Source organism: Rissa tridactyla, chromosome 23 (assembly GCF_028500815.1).
Source record: "Rissa tridactyla isolate bRisTri1 chromosome 23, bRisTri1.patW.cur.20221130, whole genome shotgun sequence".
NCBI classification, from domain to species: domain Eukaryota; kingdom Metazoa; phylum Chordata; class Aves; order Charadriiformes; family Laridae; genus Rissa; species Rissa tridactyla.
In genome coordinates, this window is record NC_071488.1 from 2,592,960 (window position 1) to 2,608,853 (window position 15,894).

Here is a 15,894-nt window from a genome sequence, read left to right on the forward strand (position 1 = left end):
ATGGAAGCCATTCTATAATGTTTGCAGCGGTGGCTGATGATTAGGTCAGGGGTTTAGAAATCCCTATGACAGAAAGGCTGGCTGGCCAGGAGTGCCTGTTTGTTAGTCTTCCTGAAACCCAAAGGTTGCCAAAATGTGGCTACAGTGTGAATCCTTATCATTTTAGCTTTCTACATATTTACCCCGGAAGAAAAGATCTTCACTTTCTTCCTTCACACTTCCCATGGCCAAACATATTGCTCCAGCTCTCTTGTGCGCTCTTAATGGTCCCAGGAGAAAACCACTCCCTTCTGGAGAACAGTTCCACAGCTTCACTGAGGCGGCCAAGAGTTCTGGGGGAAACTGACCCCTGCGGGGCCTCTTCTCACCGAGTAGAGAGGATGAAGTCTAGATGTGGCACTTCGGGGCATGCTCTAGTGGCAGAGACTGTAGGTTGTTTGGTTGGACTCGATGATCTCAAAGGTCCTTTCCAACCGTGAAGATGAAGATTCTATGACATTAGACAGGGGCTTTAGTTTCAGGAGGTGAGAGGCTTCCCTGGGGTGCTGCCTGTTCCCAGGTCTTTGGGTCCTGATTTCCATGTTTCAGGGAGCATGGGCCTTTCTTCGTGCTTGGGTATGAGTTCTCCTGAGGTTGGAGGCTTGGTCTGTTCCCTCTAGTGGTTATTTGGAAGATATGCTTCTCCCTGGTGCTGGCCCCTGTCAAGTCCTTCGCTGCTTCCAACATCTGCCCATGGGGACAGACACCACTGGCACCAACCCTCTTCCCTATGGGAATCTTGCTGACCTGCAGCAGAGACATTTCTATGGAGGATGGCTGGAAGGTGCATGTGAGGTCCAGATGAAGCTGGGCTGCTGCTCATACATGCTTCGTCCTTTGCGTTTACGCCCTGGGGCCTCCTGGAGAAGCTTCCCTTGGTGAGAGGCAAGGTGGGACACAGGGGGATGTGCAGACCGGCGCGGTGTGGATCTGCAGTGTGCTCCATAGTGCAGTGTTGAGCCTCGAATACAAACGGACGAGCCCAAGCAGGCGAGCGCGGGGCAGATTGAGCCAAGGCTGTCCATTTTTTGCCAGCAATCCTCAAGTGCGGTGGGATGAGAGCCTCTGATGGCAGCGTGATGGACGGAAGCTTGCTGGTTTCCGAGTCTACATCTGGGGCAAGCACTGGAGAGGACAAGGCAGCAACCTGCCGGCAAAGATGTGCCTGCGAAGGCAAGCCCCCACCGCGCAGCCGAGCCAGCTGACGCCCAGCTTCGTCGCCAGAAGCAGTAACAGGCTCTGACTAAGTCAGACGTGTTGTGGGGAAAACGGTTATGCCGCTTCTGCCCCCCTCCCCGCCAGCAAATTAACATCCCGCAGTAAACACTCATCCTACAGTTAAAAGAAACCCGGTCCTCGCTTTTCATTTGCAGTCGCGATTAACATCTGCAACCTCATAAAATCGTTTCTGTGGTTGGGAACGCAGTGCTGGCCCATCGCTCGTCAGGGGCAGCCCCTCGGCCCCGCTCAAGACACCGCTTCCAGCAGGGAACGGCAGGAGAGGAGCAGCCTGCTTTCCCTGCACGGCTCCCAGCCCCTGTTCTTCCAGTGTGCGAGACTGGGTGCAGGGTGCAGTGCAGAAACAGCCCCGTCCCCTACCCCTCTGGGAGGGGAGGAGGTTTCGGTAGCACTCAAATAGCTTCCCTGCACGTTTCCAGCGCTGTAAGACGCTGAAGGCTGCCCTGGTGCCTCCCACAGCCCGAAGCGTGTGGATCCTCCCCTTGGCGTCCTTTTTCCAAACCCTCCTTCCCTCCGTCCTGCTCCCTATATATTTGAACCCCGGCGAAGCTGCATCTTCTCTCTTGGCTTGCTCCTACCAGCCAGAATGCAGGCAGGATCGTCTTCTGCTGCTGCTCACCAGCAGGCGAGATCCACCCCAGCCTCCAGCACAGGTAGGAGATGTCTCCGTTGACTTGCTCTCAAGAGGAGAAGGCTTGGGGCCCTGGGTGACTTGCTGCCTTCTGGCCGTGGGCTCTGCTCCGGGGTCCTCCTAAACTCCCCTGGAGCTGGCTCTGATGGGTTTGTTACTCTGACCCCCAGAAATCATAAAGTAAAAAGAAACGGGATGAACGTGGTGTTCTCTCTGGCCAGGAAAAGCGTTTATTTTCTCAAGCTACTGAAAGAGCCAGGAAAGGTTTAGGTAGGCTGGTGATTAAAAGTCTTCTAACTGTTCTCCCCTTTATGGAGCTGCAATTGTAGAGGCTGTGCTTGCCACAGCCAGATACACCACGGCCGGGAGTCCTCCGTGCAGCCCGGCTTTGACGGGGCTGTTTTTGCAGGAGTCATCGGAGGAGAAGGGAGAAGCGAGCTGGGGGTTTCTCAGTGCTTCGGGTAGGAGCGCTTCCCTGGAGCAGCAGGGATACGAGCGATAAAACGAATAAGAATAAAAAGAAATAAGAAGCTGACGCAGCAAAGCCGAGTCGTACAATTTAGCCGGGGGTTTTCCTCCCTCTCCTCAGGCTTGCCATCGTAAATGGGGGGAAGGCGTCCTTTTGGTGCTGGTGGTTGGTTCCTAACAGCTCTCGTTCAACTGCATTAAGAACCATTTTCTCAGCAGTTTTAAAGTCTTTTGGAGAATGCGGCGGGCAGGGTTCGAGGTGCCCTGGAGACTTTATCACTGGCCTTTTGGCTGCCCAGAGCCTCAAACCTTCCTGGGGATTATTTGGATGCCCGTGGGCAACCTGGTTTGGATATTGCCATAGAGGAGGAGCGTGTGCAGCCGCTCCAGAGAGTGGTTCCTCCAAAAAAGAAGATTAAAAGAAATCGCTGTTGCCTAATTTCTGTTTGTATCTGTTCTTCTCAATGCAGAAAAGTGTGGAGCGTGTGGTCCTGGCTTCGCCTCGCCTCTGGACGCGATGAAAGGCAAGTCTGAAATCCAGGGCGGGCAGGGAAGAGCCCTGCACTGTCTGTGATTTCGGTGAAGATTAAAACAATGCTTTCAAGAGGGCGTTATCAATTAACTCCGTTCTCCTAGCAAGCATTAGGGAAGCGATGGTTTTGCTTCTGGCCTGTCCTGGAGCCAAACATCAGTGGCATAATGACAGCTTGGTGTCAGAACAAACCTTTTTATGTTTCGTGATGGCTTGGGATGGGTCACAGCCTGCAGCAAAGTCACCTGTGACTTCCCTGTGCAAAACCAAATGGGATTTTTAAGTTTTTCAGAGGCAATTGTATTGCCATAGCCCCATGACACCAGCACCAGAGCTAAACCTGGGGAGGGAGAGGGGCCCATCCTGATTTTTCATTGCACTCTGCTCCTGATGGCTGGGATCACACCGTGACAAACCCTCCTTGTATAAAAAACAGCCTCACGGGCTGCTTCCTTACATGTCTGGACACTTTGCTGAAACACCGATGCTCTGATGTGAGGAGGCCGATGAATGCATCATCTCCAGCTATCCCTCCCTTAATCCTCCTCTCTAGGGCTTAGCAAACATATCCTCGGAACCTTAGAAAGCTCCGGAGCTTGCTCATGATCTGTGAGTCCTCTCCCTGAAACATCTTTGAACCAAGAGTACAATGGAGAGAGGAGTCTTTAAAACATCCCTGTGTGTTGGCAGGGCTGGTCGGTGATTTAAACCAGCACAAATCCCACTGACTCTGCCCCTCTGGCAAGTTCCCTCGGGAACTATCTGGTTGCTTCAGTAACGCTGGCACCCAAAAGCTCTTCCGTGCAGACCCCTGGCAGGTTGGGCTGCCCAGCGGGTGTCGAGAAGCTCCTCGGTGTCCCTGGGATGCCCCGGGGGGTGTCTGAGGATGGGAGCTCTCTAGCTGCATCCCATTCCCTGACGTTTGGTGCCACTGCAGCCGCAGGGACAGGACCCCTCGGCTGACACAGGCAGCGCTGTATAAAGGTTTATAAAGGCACCGTGTTGCAGAGTCAGCCATTACCTGCCCTGGACCAAATCCAAAGGTCCCAAATCACCTCTCTGTCTCTGTTTCCCACCGCTCTCTCTTCCTCAGCATTTCCCAAACCAGTTCTTCCCCACTAGCCCTCGCTTTGGCAGACCTTTATCCTGACGCAGCGGCGAGCGAGTACCACCTCCGCAGCGGTAAGGACCGTGGGGTCTGAATGCTCTCGTTTGAGGGCTGGGCAGTGCCCAGGTCCCGGAGCAAAGCTGTTTCCCAGCAGAGCTGACGGCACTCGCGGTCGGCAGCAGCTCCTCTCTGGGGAGCAGGGAGAGGGGCAGAGCCGCTGCTGCTGCAGGGACATCCCTAGGGCAGAGCCCTTTCCCTTTCCCAGAGGGATGCTCTGCAAACAGGGAGCTCTTGTGCCACCACGGCATGGTAGATTTTCACTGCTTGGACTACGGGACTGCACCGGGGCTTGGAGGGCTTTCTGCCTTTGACTTTAGTCTGGCAAGCATTCTGCCGTAGCACTTATGTCTCTTTAAGGCTTCTCCTGTGCAGATGTGATGGAAATGAGACACGACGTGGTTTGATCTGCGTGACTGATAGGACTGGGGAAGGGCTGGCATGTCCTCGCAGGCATGGGGTGATCCCAAAGCCGTGGAGTTCCTCAGGGACTCTGAGGTCTGGAGATCCCTTCCCAGGGCAGGGACACGCTCAGACTGAACAAGCCCAAATCCCCACAGGGCAGCCCCCTCCCAGCCGAGCCCAGCCTGTGCCCCTGGGACGGCAGAGAGATGGGGATCCAGCTGCCCCATACAGAGCGGGGGAACACACCGGCTCCCTGGCAGGGAGACCCTCTCTGGACAGAGACTCCTGCAAGGTTTTTATTCCATCAGATTCCGTCAAACGAGGTTTTTATTCCATCTGCTGATGCTCATGCAATGTTTCTGTGTTGAAAGGTCCCCGGGAGGAGATTGTGTATGTGCCCTGCATCTACAGGAACACCGGGAGAAATAAACCCGACTTTCTGGCCACTGTGGATGTCAACCCCAAATCTCCGCGCTATTGCCAGGTACCAAACGCTTTATCTCGGTCCTAAACTGGCCCGGGAAACAGCTCAGTGCTTGTCCTTCCTGCTCCCCAGACCTGCTTGTGGTGCCTGTCCAGTTGTCCCCAGGAGTCTGAGCCTTCTTGTGCTTATGAAATTTATGTAAAATCCCCTTCGCGCCCCATCCTTAGCATCCCCTGGGCACCATCGCTCCCCTCCGCGGGGTGAGGCTCACTGGGGGCATCCTGACGCTACGGTGGGGTCCGTGACGCACTGAGCTCCCTGCTCTGCCTCCCCCACTCCCCGAGTGCCATCCTGCACTCGGCGGGGGAAAGACCAGTGTAAGCGGGGCTGGGACTTTGCAGGTGATCCACCGCCTGGCCATGCCCAACCTGGGGGATGAGCTGCACCACTCGGGCTGGAACGCCTGCAGCAGCTGCTTCGGGGACGCCACCAAGAAGCGGAACCGCCTGATCCTCCCCAGCTTGATCTCCTCCCGCATCTACGTGGTGGACGTGGGAACTGACCTGCGAGCTCCCAGGCTTTTCAAGGTACCCGGGAAGTGGTACCAATGCACATTAAAGGTTAAAGGTCTGGGATTGTGGCTTCTGGGGTACATCTAAGAGTTTAGCAGGACCCTGATGTCTGGATGAGGGTACACGGCCCCTCCCAGGGCTGTGGAAGTTGGATGGTCTCCTGCTGATGTGCAAATATTGAGCTCTCCATCCAGCTCCATGCAGGAGGGGACGAGGGCACACTGAAGGGGACCAGGGCACACCGGTGGGGACGAGGACACACCGGAGGGGGCAAGGGCACGCTGGGCGCCAGGCACAGCACTGCCTGTCAGGTTTACAGCCCATGTCTCGCCTGCTGTGTGTGTCTCCGAAGTAGCCCCGGGCACCTGCCTGGGGTTTGTCCCGCGCCTGGGTGTGCAAGTGCCTCGCCAGTGGCCTCAGTTGGCTCCTCCGGGCGAGCGCCACGGCCACCCCATGTGCCGGCATGCCGGGGGATATGGGATCGTGCACACTCTGCCCCGGCTCACGCGCCCTCAGCCCCTCTGGCTGCTCGGCAAGTCCCATCTTGAGGCCAGGCAGGAGCTGCTCGGCCACGCTGCGGGGTGACACTGGGCTTGTGAACCGGCGTCCTACTTGCCCGGGACAGCCTGGCGCAGGGGACGCAACGGTGGCTGCCAACTCCCCGGCAGGTTGTCAACCCAGAGGACGTCTTCTGGAAGTGCAACCTGGGCTACCCCCACACCTCCCACTGCCTGGGCAGCGGTGAAATCATGATCAGCACCCTGGGAGACCCGGCCGGCAGCGGGAAAGGTACCCCAGTCCCCCCAGTTCCCCAGGGAGAGGGTGCTGGGACGGGAGGAACAGTCCCCACGTCCTGGTGGCTTTGCCCGTTCAGCAAGGGTTGATCTGTCTGTTGCTGCTCGTTTTACAACACGTTAACTGTTAATCTGGATGATTTCCTCACTACCCACGTGGTTTTGGTTTTGCGCCAGGTGGCTTTATTCTGCTGGATGGAGAGACCTTCGAGATCAAGGGGAACTGGGAGAAAGGGGACAAGGTCCCCCCAATGGGTTATGACTTCTGGTACCAGCCACGCCATAACGTCCTGATCAGCACTGAATGGGGAATCCCAAAATGCCTGGGATATGGGTTTGACCCAAATGACCTGAAGAAAGGTGAGAAAACAGTTGTTTCAATACTCCAGGCCAGAGACGCTGGGCAGAACCGCCAAGAAGGCCAAATTTCAACCCTCTTCTGTTGGCAGTGAGAGCTGTCACTCTAATGGGTGTAGGTAAAATTGTGCAAGATGGTTTGCTTACAAAATGAATTTCACACCAATTCCCAGTGATCGCGGGGATTTAAAAAAGACGAGCCCAGCCCATTTACTGTGAACACCCTTTAGATGCAAGCACCAGAGCTTCAACCCAAGACAGTCCATAAAAGGTGCCGCTGAGCTGCACATGGGGTTGGATTTTGGCCGTAGGGATGAAGGGTGGAGCCCCATCTCAGCCCACCTTCCCCTCAAAGGTTAAACTGCCCAGCCCAGTCCTAGCGAGATGGTCCCCGTTGGATGCTGGGCACCTTCCCGTGGCTTTTGCCAAGGTCCGAAGCAACCGGCGTGTGCTGGTGCAGGGACCATGGGGCTGCCCCTGGGGAGCTCCAAGGGCTGAGGAACCCGTGGCACGTCTGCTCAAGACCCTGCGCCTCGCAGCAGCCCCTCCGATTCCCCCTCCCAGGGCGCTACGGACGCCGCCTCAACGTCTGGGACTGGACCACTCACACCTACGTCCAGGCCATCGACGTGGGCGAGGATGCGGCGCCCTTGGAGATCCGCTTCCTCCACAACCCCGACGCCGCCGAGGGCTTCGTGGGCTGCACCATCAGCAGCGCCATCCACCGCTTCTACAAGACGGAGGTAGGTGCTCCCCCGGAGCTGGTGGAGGTGGGCTGCTGCCCCTCAGGTGACCGAGCCACGCGGCTCTGCGCAGCATCCCTCTGCCCGCAGCCCCCGCCGTCCTCCCAGCCCGGCCCCGCTCCCCACCGATGCACACACGGCCTCTTTGCGCCCAGAACAGGCGCTGGCTTGGGGTAATCTCTCCGCAGGACTTGTTCTGACTGGCAGCAGTTTAGGCTGAAGTGATTTAATTTGAAGGAGATTTATTTATACCTTTGTTGTGGATTTACAACAGCCCAAGCAATATTCTCTCAGTGTCTGTTGTGTGTAATGATGAACCAGGTGAGGAGAGAGAACACCTTTCACCAAACCAGCTAATCCAGCTGGAAAATTAGACAAGATTTTGGCGCCCAAAGCCCTTACTCATGTCCCAGAGCCTGTCTCCCCCATAGCTCTGCAGAGCCAGAGGTGAGGTTTCCCACAGCTGGCAAAATAGCTGAGCTGCCGCCAGAGACTAGAGGTGGTGGACATGTACACAGAGCATCCACCCCGGCAGCACGTCTTCTCCTGCCTCTGCCGCGCACGCTGAGCCCCCCGGGGCCATGCTCTGTCCCTGCAGCGAGGAGACTGGGCGGCCGAGAAAGTGATCCAAGTCCCCAGCAAGAAGGTGGAGGGATGGCTCCTGCCGGAGATGCCAGGTCAGTGCCCCCCCGGGCTGGGTGCCAAGGTGCTCCCCAGCTCCCCCAGGCGCTGCCGGTGCTGCCGGCCCTTTGTGCAGCTCTGTGGTACCCTCCCCAAGGCTTCATCACCGACATCCTCATCTCGCTGGATGACCGGTTCCTGTACTTCAGCAACTGGCTGCACGGAGACATCCGCCAGTACGATATCTCCAACACCCGCCAGCCCAAGCTGGTGGGACAGGTGAGGACGCAGACGGCTCCTGGTCGCATCCCGGCGCTTTTCCTCCGGCTCCTGGGCTGGGATCAGCCCTTCCTTGCTGTCTTGGCCACCCAGACCTGTGTTCTCTTGCAGGTCTTTGTGGGTGGCAGCATCGCCAAGGGAGGACCCGTGACCGTGTGCGGCGACGAAGAGCTGCAGAGCCAGCCAGACCCGTTCTTCATCAAGGTGAGCTCAGTCGTCCCCCCAAAAATCCCAGCCTGGGCAGCACTGGGGAGCGGGTCCGGGAGGTTCTCCTCCACCACGTCCCATGGGATGGACACGACATCCTGCTGGTCTGGGGGAGGCGGAGGCGTCCCCCGGTCCTGCAGCACCTCTGCTCTTCTGCCCGCTCCCAGGGGAAGAGGGTTCCGGGGGGACCCCAGATGATCCAGCTCAGCTTGGACGGGAAGAGGCTGTACGTCACCACGTCCCTCTACAGCGCCTGGGACAGGCAGTTCTACCCCGACCTCCCCAGGTAAGGACACCTGGATAAACGAGGATGATGGTGGCAGCTCGTCAGGTGGGAGGCGCGGACCCTGCAGCCCCGGGGACCAAATTTTGGCAGCTCCCTGGGGGCCAGGGCAGGTCCCCCCCCAGCCACCCCTGCTGTCACTCCCCTGCAGGGATGGCTCCGTCATGCTGCAGCTGGACGTGGACACGGTGCAGGGCGGGCTGACAGTCAACAGGAGCTTCCTGGTGGATTTTGGGAAGGAGCCCGATGGGCCCTGCCTGGCGCACGAGATCCGCTACCCCGGCGGGGACTGCACCTCCGATATTTGGGTCTAGACACCCCCAAAGCCCCTTTGCACCCCGAAACCCCAGCGCACGAGGGCTGGGGGAGTTCCTCACGCTCAGACCCGTGCGTCCTGCACTTGCTTAAATAAAACCGAGAGGTTGTCATCCTCCTCCTCCTCCTCTGCCGCAGCTCTCCCAACCTCAAATCTTGAACTGTTTTGAGGAGCCGAAAAACAAACGTGTGACCAAACCAGGGACACGACACCACTAAACCTCTTTCGACTTTCGAAAACTCTTTTGTCTTTCGACGCCACGGGCTCGACCCCCGGCCCCTTGCGCCCTGCCTGCCCCTGGGCCCTTACGCTAATTAAAACTCCCTAATTTACGCCAAACAACCGGTATCTCTCACCAGAGGCGCCCACACACACCACGTGTGTGCACGCACACCCCCCCCACACGTGTGCACACACACACACACGCACGCACACACACACACACCCCACGCGTGTGCACATACACGCTACGCGCTGGCACACACATGTTGCACGCGCGCACCCACGCGTGGCGCGCGCGCTAGCGCGTGCACCGGCGCGTTTCCACTCTTGCTTCCTCCTCCTTCTCCCGCCCCGCCAATCAGAAGCCTGTTACTAGGCAGAATTCAGCCCGCCCGCGGCCACTCAGGAGGCCGACCCCGCTTGTATCCGGGTAGGAAAGCCAAAGCGACCAATCACATTAAAGGAGAGCGCGGTATCCGGGCTGACCGGGGGTGCGGCGGCCAATCAGAAAAAAAGCGGCCGGCGGGGCCCGCGGGCGCGTCCCGGTGGGCGCAGCACTTTCAGTTCCTGTTGCGCGCGGGGCAGCGGCACGTGGCGGGGACCGGAGGGAACCGGAGGGGACCGGCCCGAACCTGCCCGGCGTGAGGCGGGCTCGCCCCGGCTGCAGCCGCCCGCAGGTGGGTCGTTCCGTCCGGTGCCACCTCCGCCCCGCCGGGCCCCGCCCGCCGCTCCCCGGCCCGGGACGCGGCTGTCCCCGAGCCCCCGCGCCCTACCCGGCACCGGCCGGGCTGCGCTGTCACGGAGCTCCGGCACCCCCGGCCCCCGTCGGCCTGCCCTGCCGGTGTCCCTGTCCGCATGCCCCTGGGGACCTGCCTTCCTGGTGTCCCTGTCCCCGGGGACATGCCCTGCTGGTGTCCCTGTCCCTGGGGACTTCTGTCCTCTTGGTGTCCCTGTCCCCATCCCTCTGGGGACCTGCCCTGCTGCTGTCCCGTACCCCACGCCCCTGGGGACCTGCTCTGCTGGTGTCCCTGTCCCTCGGGACCTGCCCTCCTGCTGTCCCGTGTCCCCACGCCCCTGGGGACCTGCTCTGCTGGTGTCCCTGTCCCTCGGGACCTGCCCTCCTGCTGTCCCACGTCCCCATGCCCCTGGGGACCTCTGCCCTGCTGATGTCCCTGTCCCCATCTCCCTGAGGACCTGCCCTTCTGCTGCCCCCATCATCCCTGTTCTGCTGTCCCCAGGCCGCCGGGGCTTTGCATCCAGGACCATCCATGGGACTGTCACGGCCCCCCTCAACACCCTCAGCCCTACAGGGACCTCCTGGGGGCACGCTGGGCCAGGGCCGTTCCCCGGTGTCCCCCAGCACCCCTGTCCCCTGCCAAGAACGGGGTACCCAGAGCCGGTGGCAGTCTCTGCTGCTGGAGACGTCCCCCTTGGGACTGTTGGGGACATTTCTGTATCTTTGGTGGCTCGTGTCCAGCTGATGGAGCTCATCGGTGGGCCGGGCTGGGACAGGGGCTGGGGGCGAGTGAGCTCCGGGCTGCGGAGCTCTGAAGGGATTTTCTTCCCCTTTTTTTGGGGTTGAATTTTTGGCTTTCACCTCCTGACAGGAACCAGATGTCATGGCTGACGAAGAGCTGAGCACCCGGGTTGCCAAAAAGGGAAGTTTGTCCCCCGGCAGCTCCCGGGGCGGCACGACCGAGTCGAGCACGCTGCTGCAGGAGCTGAAGAGCACCATCTCGTAAGGGCCGCTCCTCCAGTTAATCCCAGCGTTATCAAATGCGGGTTAATTTAATAAGCTCGATTAATTGGCAGCCCCAGGGACCGAAGGGATGAGCGCTGCAGAGTGCCATGGCCTCCGGCCTGGCTCGGCCCCGTGCTGGGTGCTGTACACACCCAGCCCTGCTGCCGCCTGTTTTGGGTTTTTGTCTGCCTGTTTTGGGTGCAAAATCAATTCAGGGCTTCACGGTCGCGCAGATGAGTCTGCTCCGAGCCTGTGGGATGTGGTTTTATGCCCGCTCTGTTCTGCTGGGGTTAGGGCAGAGCACGCAGCTCTGGTTGTGGGTGCGCAGGGAGAAGGGGCTGCGCTGACCCCTGGGCTCTCGGTGCTCCGGTGTCCCCGTCTTAGCACTGCCGGGGTGCCTGTGGCGGGTGTGGAAGGGACGGGGACGGTGCTGTCCTCGGGAGCCCCGGGCAGTGGCCGTGGCAGAGCTGGGTGGGCTGTGGGATGCCCCGGTGCCGTCTTGCGCTGCGCTAAGGCCTTTCCTCTCTGTCCCGCCCAGCAAATCCGTGCAGAACAAGGTCGACTCCATCCTGGTGAGTGTCTCTGCGGTACGTTGGGCTGAGGGGGCGGGAATGGTGCATCTCCACCTCTCTCCTCTCCAGCAAAGCTGACCCCGGGGTTTTGCCTGATCCCGTTTCCCACCGGGTCGGGATCTGGCTGCGGGGATTCGCCCCGAGAAGCCCCTGGTCACCCTGCCCAGGGGGGTGGCACCCACTCCCTCAGTCCTGCGTGAGACAACCCTTCCGTGTCCCCTCGAGGGGCCATTCCTGTGGCTTCGTTTAGTTGGTTCCCTTGCGCGCAGGCTGCGTTCGTGCTGCCACAGCTGCTCTGCTTTCAGTGCCCCAGCAGTTACTGCCCTTCCGAGGGTAACGAGAGCGCTGCCTCCACCCCCTTCCTTTGGATCCTTAACCTTTCTTTGTCTCTGGTCCCTTCTCCCCCTCCCGGTGGACCCTTTGATCGTAGCAAGATGTCCAGAAGTTTTCAGACAACGACAAGCTCTACCTCTACCTCCAGCTGCCGTCGGGGCCAAGCCTTGGGGAGAAGAGGTGGGTGCCGGGGCCGCGTCGGGGAGAGCAGGGGCTGTCGGGGTGGTGGCAGGGGACACAGACTGGGGAGGCTGGGGGGAGATAACCACAGCTCTGCCTTCTCCTGTCCTGCTTGTGCCACTTCTCCGCTAATTAAGTGTTTGTCTGGGGCTCCCACGGAGCAGCAGTAGCCTGGACCTGAGCTCGCTGAGCACGGCTGAGTATATGCACGCGTGCAACTGGATCCGGAACCACCTGGAGGAGCACACGGACACCTGCCTGCCCAAGCAGGACGTCTACGATGCCTACAAGTGAGCGCAGGGACCGGCCCAGCGCCCAGAGCCTCTCATGGGGCCGGGCTTCCCCAGCGCAGCTGGCGGGGAGGTCGGTCAGGAGGGCAGTGGGCGCCTGGGGGTTTTTGGGAATGGCCCAGCCCAACCTTGGGCTCTCGAAAGGAGCTACATGAGCAGGGAGAAGCGGGTGCATCTGGAGGGCAGCGAGAATCTCAGAATGGTTTGGGTTGGGAGGGATCTTGAAGCTCATCCAGTGCCACCCCCTGCCCTGGGCAGGGACACCTCCCACCAGCCCAGGTGGCTCCAAGCCCCGTCCAACCTGGCCTTGAACCCCTCCAGGGATGGGGCAGCCACAGCTTCTCTGGGCAGCCTGGGCCAGGGGCTCACCCCCCTCACAGTGGAAAATTTCTTCCTCAGATCTCATCTAAATCTCCCCCTTCCAGTTTGAAGCCGTTCCCCCTCGTCCCAACGCTACATGCCCTCGTAAAAGGTCCCTCTCCAGCTTGTAGGCCCCTCCAGAAGGGCTCGATGGCATTAACCCGCGGCTCTCCCCGGCAGGCGATACTGCGACAACCTCTGCTCTCGCCCTCTGAGCGCCGCCAATTTCGGCAAGATCATCCGGGAGATCTTCCCCAACATCAAAGCCCGACGGCTGGGAGGCCGAGGCCAGTCTAAATATCCTTCTGCAAGCCCAGCTGGCCGGGGAAGCTGCTCGGACTGGTGGCGACAGCACTGCTTCTCCAGTTTTTCCCATTTATAAGTCTGTGCATGAGGTGGTATTTCGTAGCTTCCTGGTTTTTCGGCTCCTGAAGGTTCAGCTCGGTTGTCCGAGGAGGGCTCAGGGTTGCCCCGTAGGCTCGGGGCAGGCTGGGGGGAGCTGGTGGCTGCTGTCACCCCTCCAGGATGAGCCTGTCGTGAGCCCTGCAGCTGCACCCCTTCGAGCTGGGACCCGACGCGTCCCAGCCGTGTGACAGCGAAAGGCCTTAACCCTGCCAAACGTACTGCTACAGCGGGATCCGGAGGAAGACGGTGGTCAGCCTGCCGCCCCTGCCCAGCCTGGACCTCAAAGTGACGGAGACCGTAAGTCCTCTGCTGCCTATGTGGCTTGGGTATCGCCGGTCTGGGGTAACGAAGCTCCTCGCTCGTTAGATCTAACGAAGGCGGAGGGATGCCCTCTCTGGGAGCAGGTTCTGCTCTGTCCCATGAGCCTCCCCCGGGGTGGTCGAGGACTTGCCTGCCCAGGCGTGTCAGGATCGGGCCCCGTTTGCATCCGGGCGTCCCATCTGGTTCCGTGGGGGCTCACGGCTTGTCCCGCCGGCAGCAGTCGGAGCTGACGGAGCTGGTGCAGTCCTACAGCAGCGAGGTGATGGAGGCGGCCTGCGCCCTGACCTGCGACTGGGCCGAGAAGATCCTCAAACGCTCCTTCAACAACATCGTGGAGGTGGCCCAGTTCCTCATCCAGCAGCACATCATCAGCTCCCGCTCGGCCCGCGCCGACCTGGTCATGGCCATGGTGGTCTCAGGTGGGTGGAACAGAGCTCCGTCCCTGCTCGTCCTGTTGGGGTCCCCCCCAGGATGTGGTGTCCCCTCTCCAGTTGCCCACACGGGGGTGAGCAGCGGGGGTGTCTTCCCATTGTCACCTTCTGTGCACCTGCAGAGAGCACGGAGAAGATCCACCGTGACAGTCGGCCCCCGCTGACGGCAAAGAAGAACGGGCTGGACACCCCCGAGAGCAGCGACAGGAGCCAGGGCCAGGTGAGACCCCCCCCAGAGCTGGGGCGAGCCCGGACCCCCACGTCCCCCACTCCGTGGGGGAGAGGGCACACTCAGGGAATCAGCCACAACACCCCCTTCCCAAGACCGCTCTCTGCCCGCAGCTCAAGAAGGACAGCGGCCCCAAGCCCCCCGGCCCACCCCGGCCTGAGAAGAAGAAGCCCCCGGAGCCCCCCAGGGCGGCTAGTAGCCCTCAGGTGAACGCCCTGGTCGCCCGCCTGCCCCTGCTCCTGCCCCGCATCCCGCCGGGGGAGCGACCCACGGCGCCCGGTGCCGCTGCCATCCGCTCCTCCCCTCCTGTCCTGGCACCCAAAATCACAGCTGCCCCCCTGGGGGGCACCGTCAAGGTGGCCCTGCCGCTGCCGGTGGGCACGGCCTCCCCCTCCCTGCCCCTGGGGCTGGCCCCGGGGGCCAGCGGGCCAGCGGGGCTGCTGAGCCAGCCAGCCGCTGTCCCCGTCCTCAACGTGCTGCTGCCTGGCGTGGGCGTCCCCGCGGGCGAGAGCCCTTGCAACCCCCGGAGCGCGGGGTGCAGCAAGGGTCCTGGCCCCCAGGACTCGCAGCACCCCAAGGCCACCAAGCGTCCCCCAGAGCTGGCCGGCAGTGATGCCACCGCCCTGCCGAAGCGGAGGCGTGGGCGTCCGCGGAAGAGGCCGGAGGACGGTGGCGCGGGGGAGATGACGGAGCTTCGCGGCAGTGCCGATGGCGGTGGCTCTCCTGGCGGTGGCAGTGCCACCAGCCCCCTCGGGGACAGCCCAGCCCAGGGCTCACTGCCCACCCAGGTCGGTGTCACCCAGGATGGCAGGACCAACGCCGAGGTCACTGATGGCCACAAGCTGGCACCAGAGGAGGAGACGGCACAGCGGAGCCCAAGCCAGGCCAGGTCCCCTCCAGCTGACAGCGGGGTCTCCTGTTCCCCCCGGGAAGGAGGGGACACCCCTACACAGCCCCATGGACAGACACAGGCGGGGACCGGTCCCGCCGCTGCCACCTCCCAGCACTTGGACACGTCCACCTGTGTCCCCACATCCCGAGGGGGCTCGCCGGGGCGGGCTGGGCTCTGCGCCCACCCTGGCACTTAGGGGCCCCCCTACCCCAGGACCCCCAGCTGTGCACCCCACATTAAAACCCCAGCGCTCTGTTCCTCGGTCTGTCCTGTCTGTCGGGGGTCGGGGGCTGCGCTGGGAGTCTGGACACCCCGAGTGGGTGGGGTGGGAGGGTGCGTGGGACCCCGTGGAGGTGACACCAGCGTCCCGTCCCGTCCCGTCCCCTCCCGCGGGCTCTGCCCAGCCCCGGCCCGGGGGGAGTGAAGCTGCGGGTGGGGTCAAAGCAGCCGGAGGGGGTGACACGGGGCGGGGGGGGGGTCTCCGGCCGTGGGGGAGGATTTGTGGGCACGGGGCGCTGCCTCAGCTTCCCCTGCGGGGGGCGCAGGGATCCGCGCTCCGGGCGGGCGGTGACGACGGAGCCGCTTTTCGAGGGAAAAAAACGACGTTTTTCGGCCAAACCCGCGGGCGCGCCGCCCTCGCCACGCCCCATCAGACCACGCCCCCTCCGCCAGGCCACGCCCCCATCGTCGCTCGCGTCACTCCCCCATCCTCAGGCCACGCCCCCCTCCCCGCGCGCGTGCCGCCGGGCCGGCAGGGGGCGCTCGCGGGCGGCGCGGCCCCTCAGCCCCGTCAGGCGGCGCCGCGGGCAGCCCGGGCCGCCGGGGCCTGCGCCACCCCCGCCG

At 61.6% G+C, this 15,894-nt stretch overlaps 3 protein-coding genes across 3 annotated transcripts; 2 read left to right on the forward strand and 1 right to left on the reverse strand.

Moving 5' to 3' along the window:
- Positions 1-1,864: 1,864 nt before the first annotated feature.
- On the forward strand, positions 1,865-9,073 carry LOC128900870 (methanethiol oxidase-like). The gene is made up of 12 exons (XM_054182482.1): positions 1,865-1,931; positions 2,848-2,901; positions 4,851-4,963; positions 5,305-5,490; positions 6,144-6,264; positions 6,447-6,629; positions 7,191-7,369; positions 7,968-8,046; positions 8,148-8,269; positions 8,381-8,473; positions 8,644-8,762; positions 8,911-9,073. The coding sequence occupies exons 1-12, from the start codon at positions 1,865-1,867 to the stop codon at positions 9,071-9,073; spliced, it is 1,479 nt and encodes a 492-aa protein (XP_054038457.1).
- On the reverse strand, positions 9,008-11,082 carry LOC128900871 (translation initiation factor IF-2-like). The gene is made up of 2 exons (XM_054182483.1): positions 10,340-11,082; positions 9,008-10,269 (listed from the first exon to the last, which is right to left on the reverse strand). The coding sequence occupies exons 1-2, from the start codon at positions 11,030-11,032 to the stop codon at positions 9,802-9,804; spliced, it is 1,161 nt and encodes a 386-aa protein (XP_054038458.1). The 5' UTR covers positions 11,033-11,082; the 3' UTR covers positions 9,008-9,801.
- On the forward strand, positions 11,068-15,308 carry RFX5 (regulatory factor X5). The gene is given in 9 exon segments (XM_054182481.1): positions 11,068-11,500; positions 11,502-11,610; positions 12,041-12,123; positions 12,288-12,413; positions 12,954-13,070; positions 13,394-13,475; positions 13,717-13,918; positions 14,053-14,150; positions 14,273-15,308. Coding segments are annotated over 9 exon segments (2,166 nt in total). The 5' UTR covers positions 11,068-11,126; the 3' UTR covers positions 15,248-15,308.
- Positions 15,309-15,894: the final 586 nt, after the last annotated feature.

Bases quoted from the DNA above. Each gene is read 5' to 3' on its own strand.
- LOC128900870 (XM_054182482.1), top strand. From the start codon at position 1,865: ATGCAGGCAGGATCGTCTTCTGCTGCTGCTCACCAGCAGGCGAGATCC. The intron at 8,270-8,380 runs GTGAGGACGCAG...GTTCTCTTGCAG, and splicing joins AGCCCAAGCTGGTGGGACAG to GTCTTTGTGGGTGGCAGCAT. The intron at 8,763-8,910 runs GTAAGGACACCT...ACTCCCCTGCAG, and splicing joins TTCTACCCCGACCTCCCCAG to GGATGGCTCCGTCATGCTGC.
- LOC128900871 (XM_054182483.1), bottom strand. From the start codon at position 11,032: ATGGTGCTCTTCAGCTCCTGCAGCAGCGTGCTCGACTCGGTCGTGCCG. The intron at 10,270-10,339 runs GTCCCGAGGGAC...GCAGCAGGGCAG, and splicing joins ACGGGACAGCAGGAGGGCAG to GTCCCCAGAGGGATGGGGAC.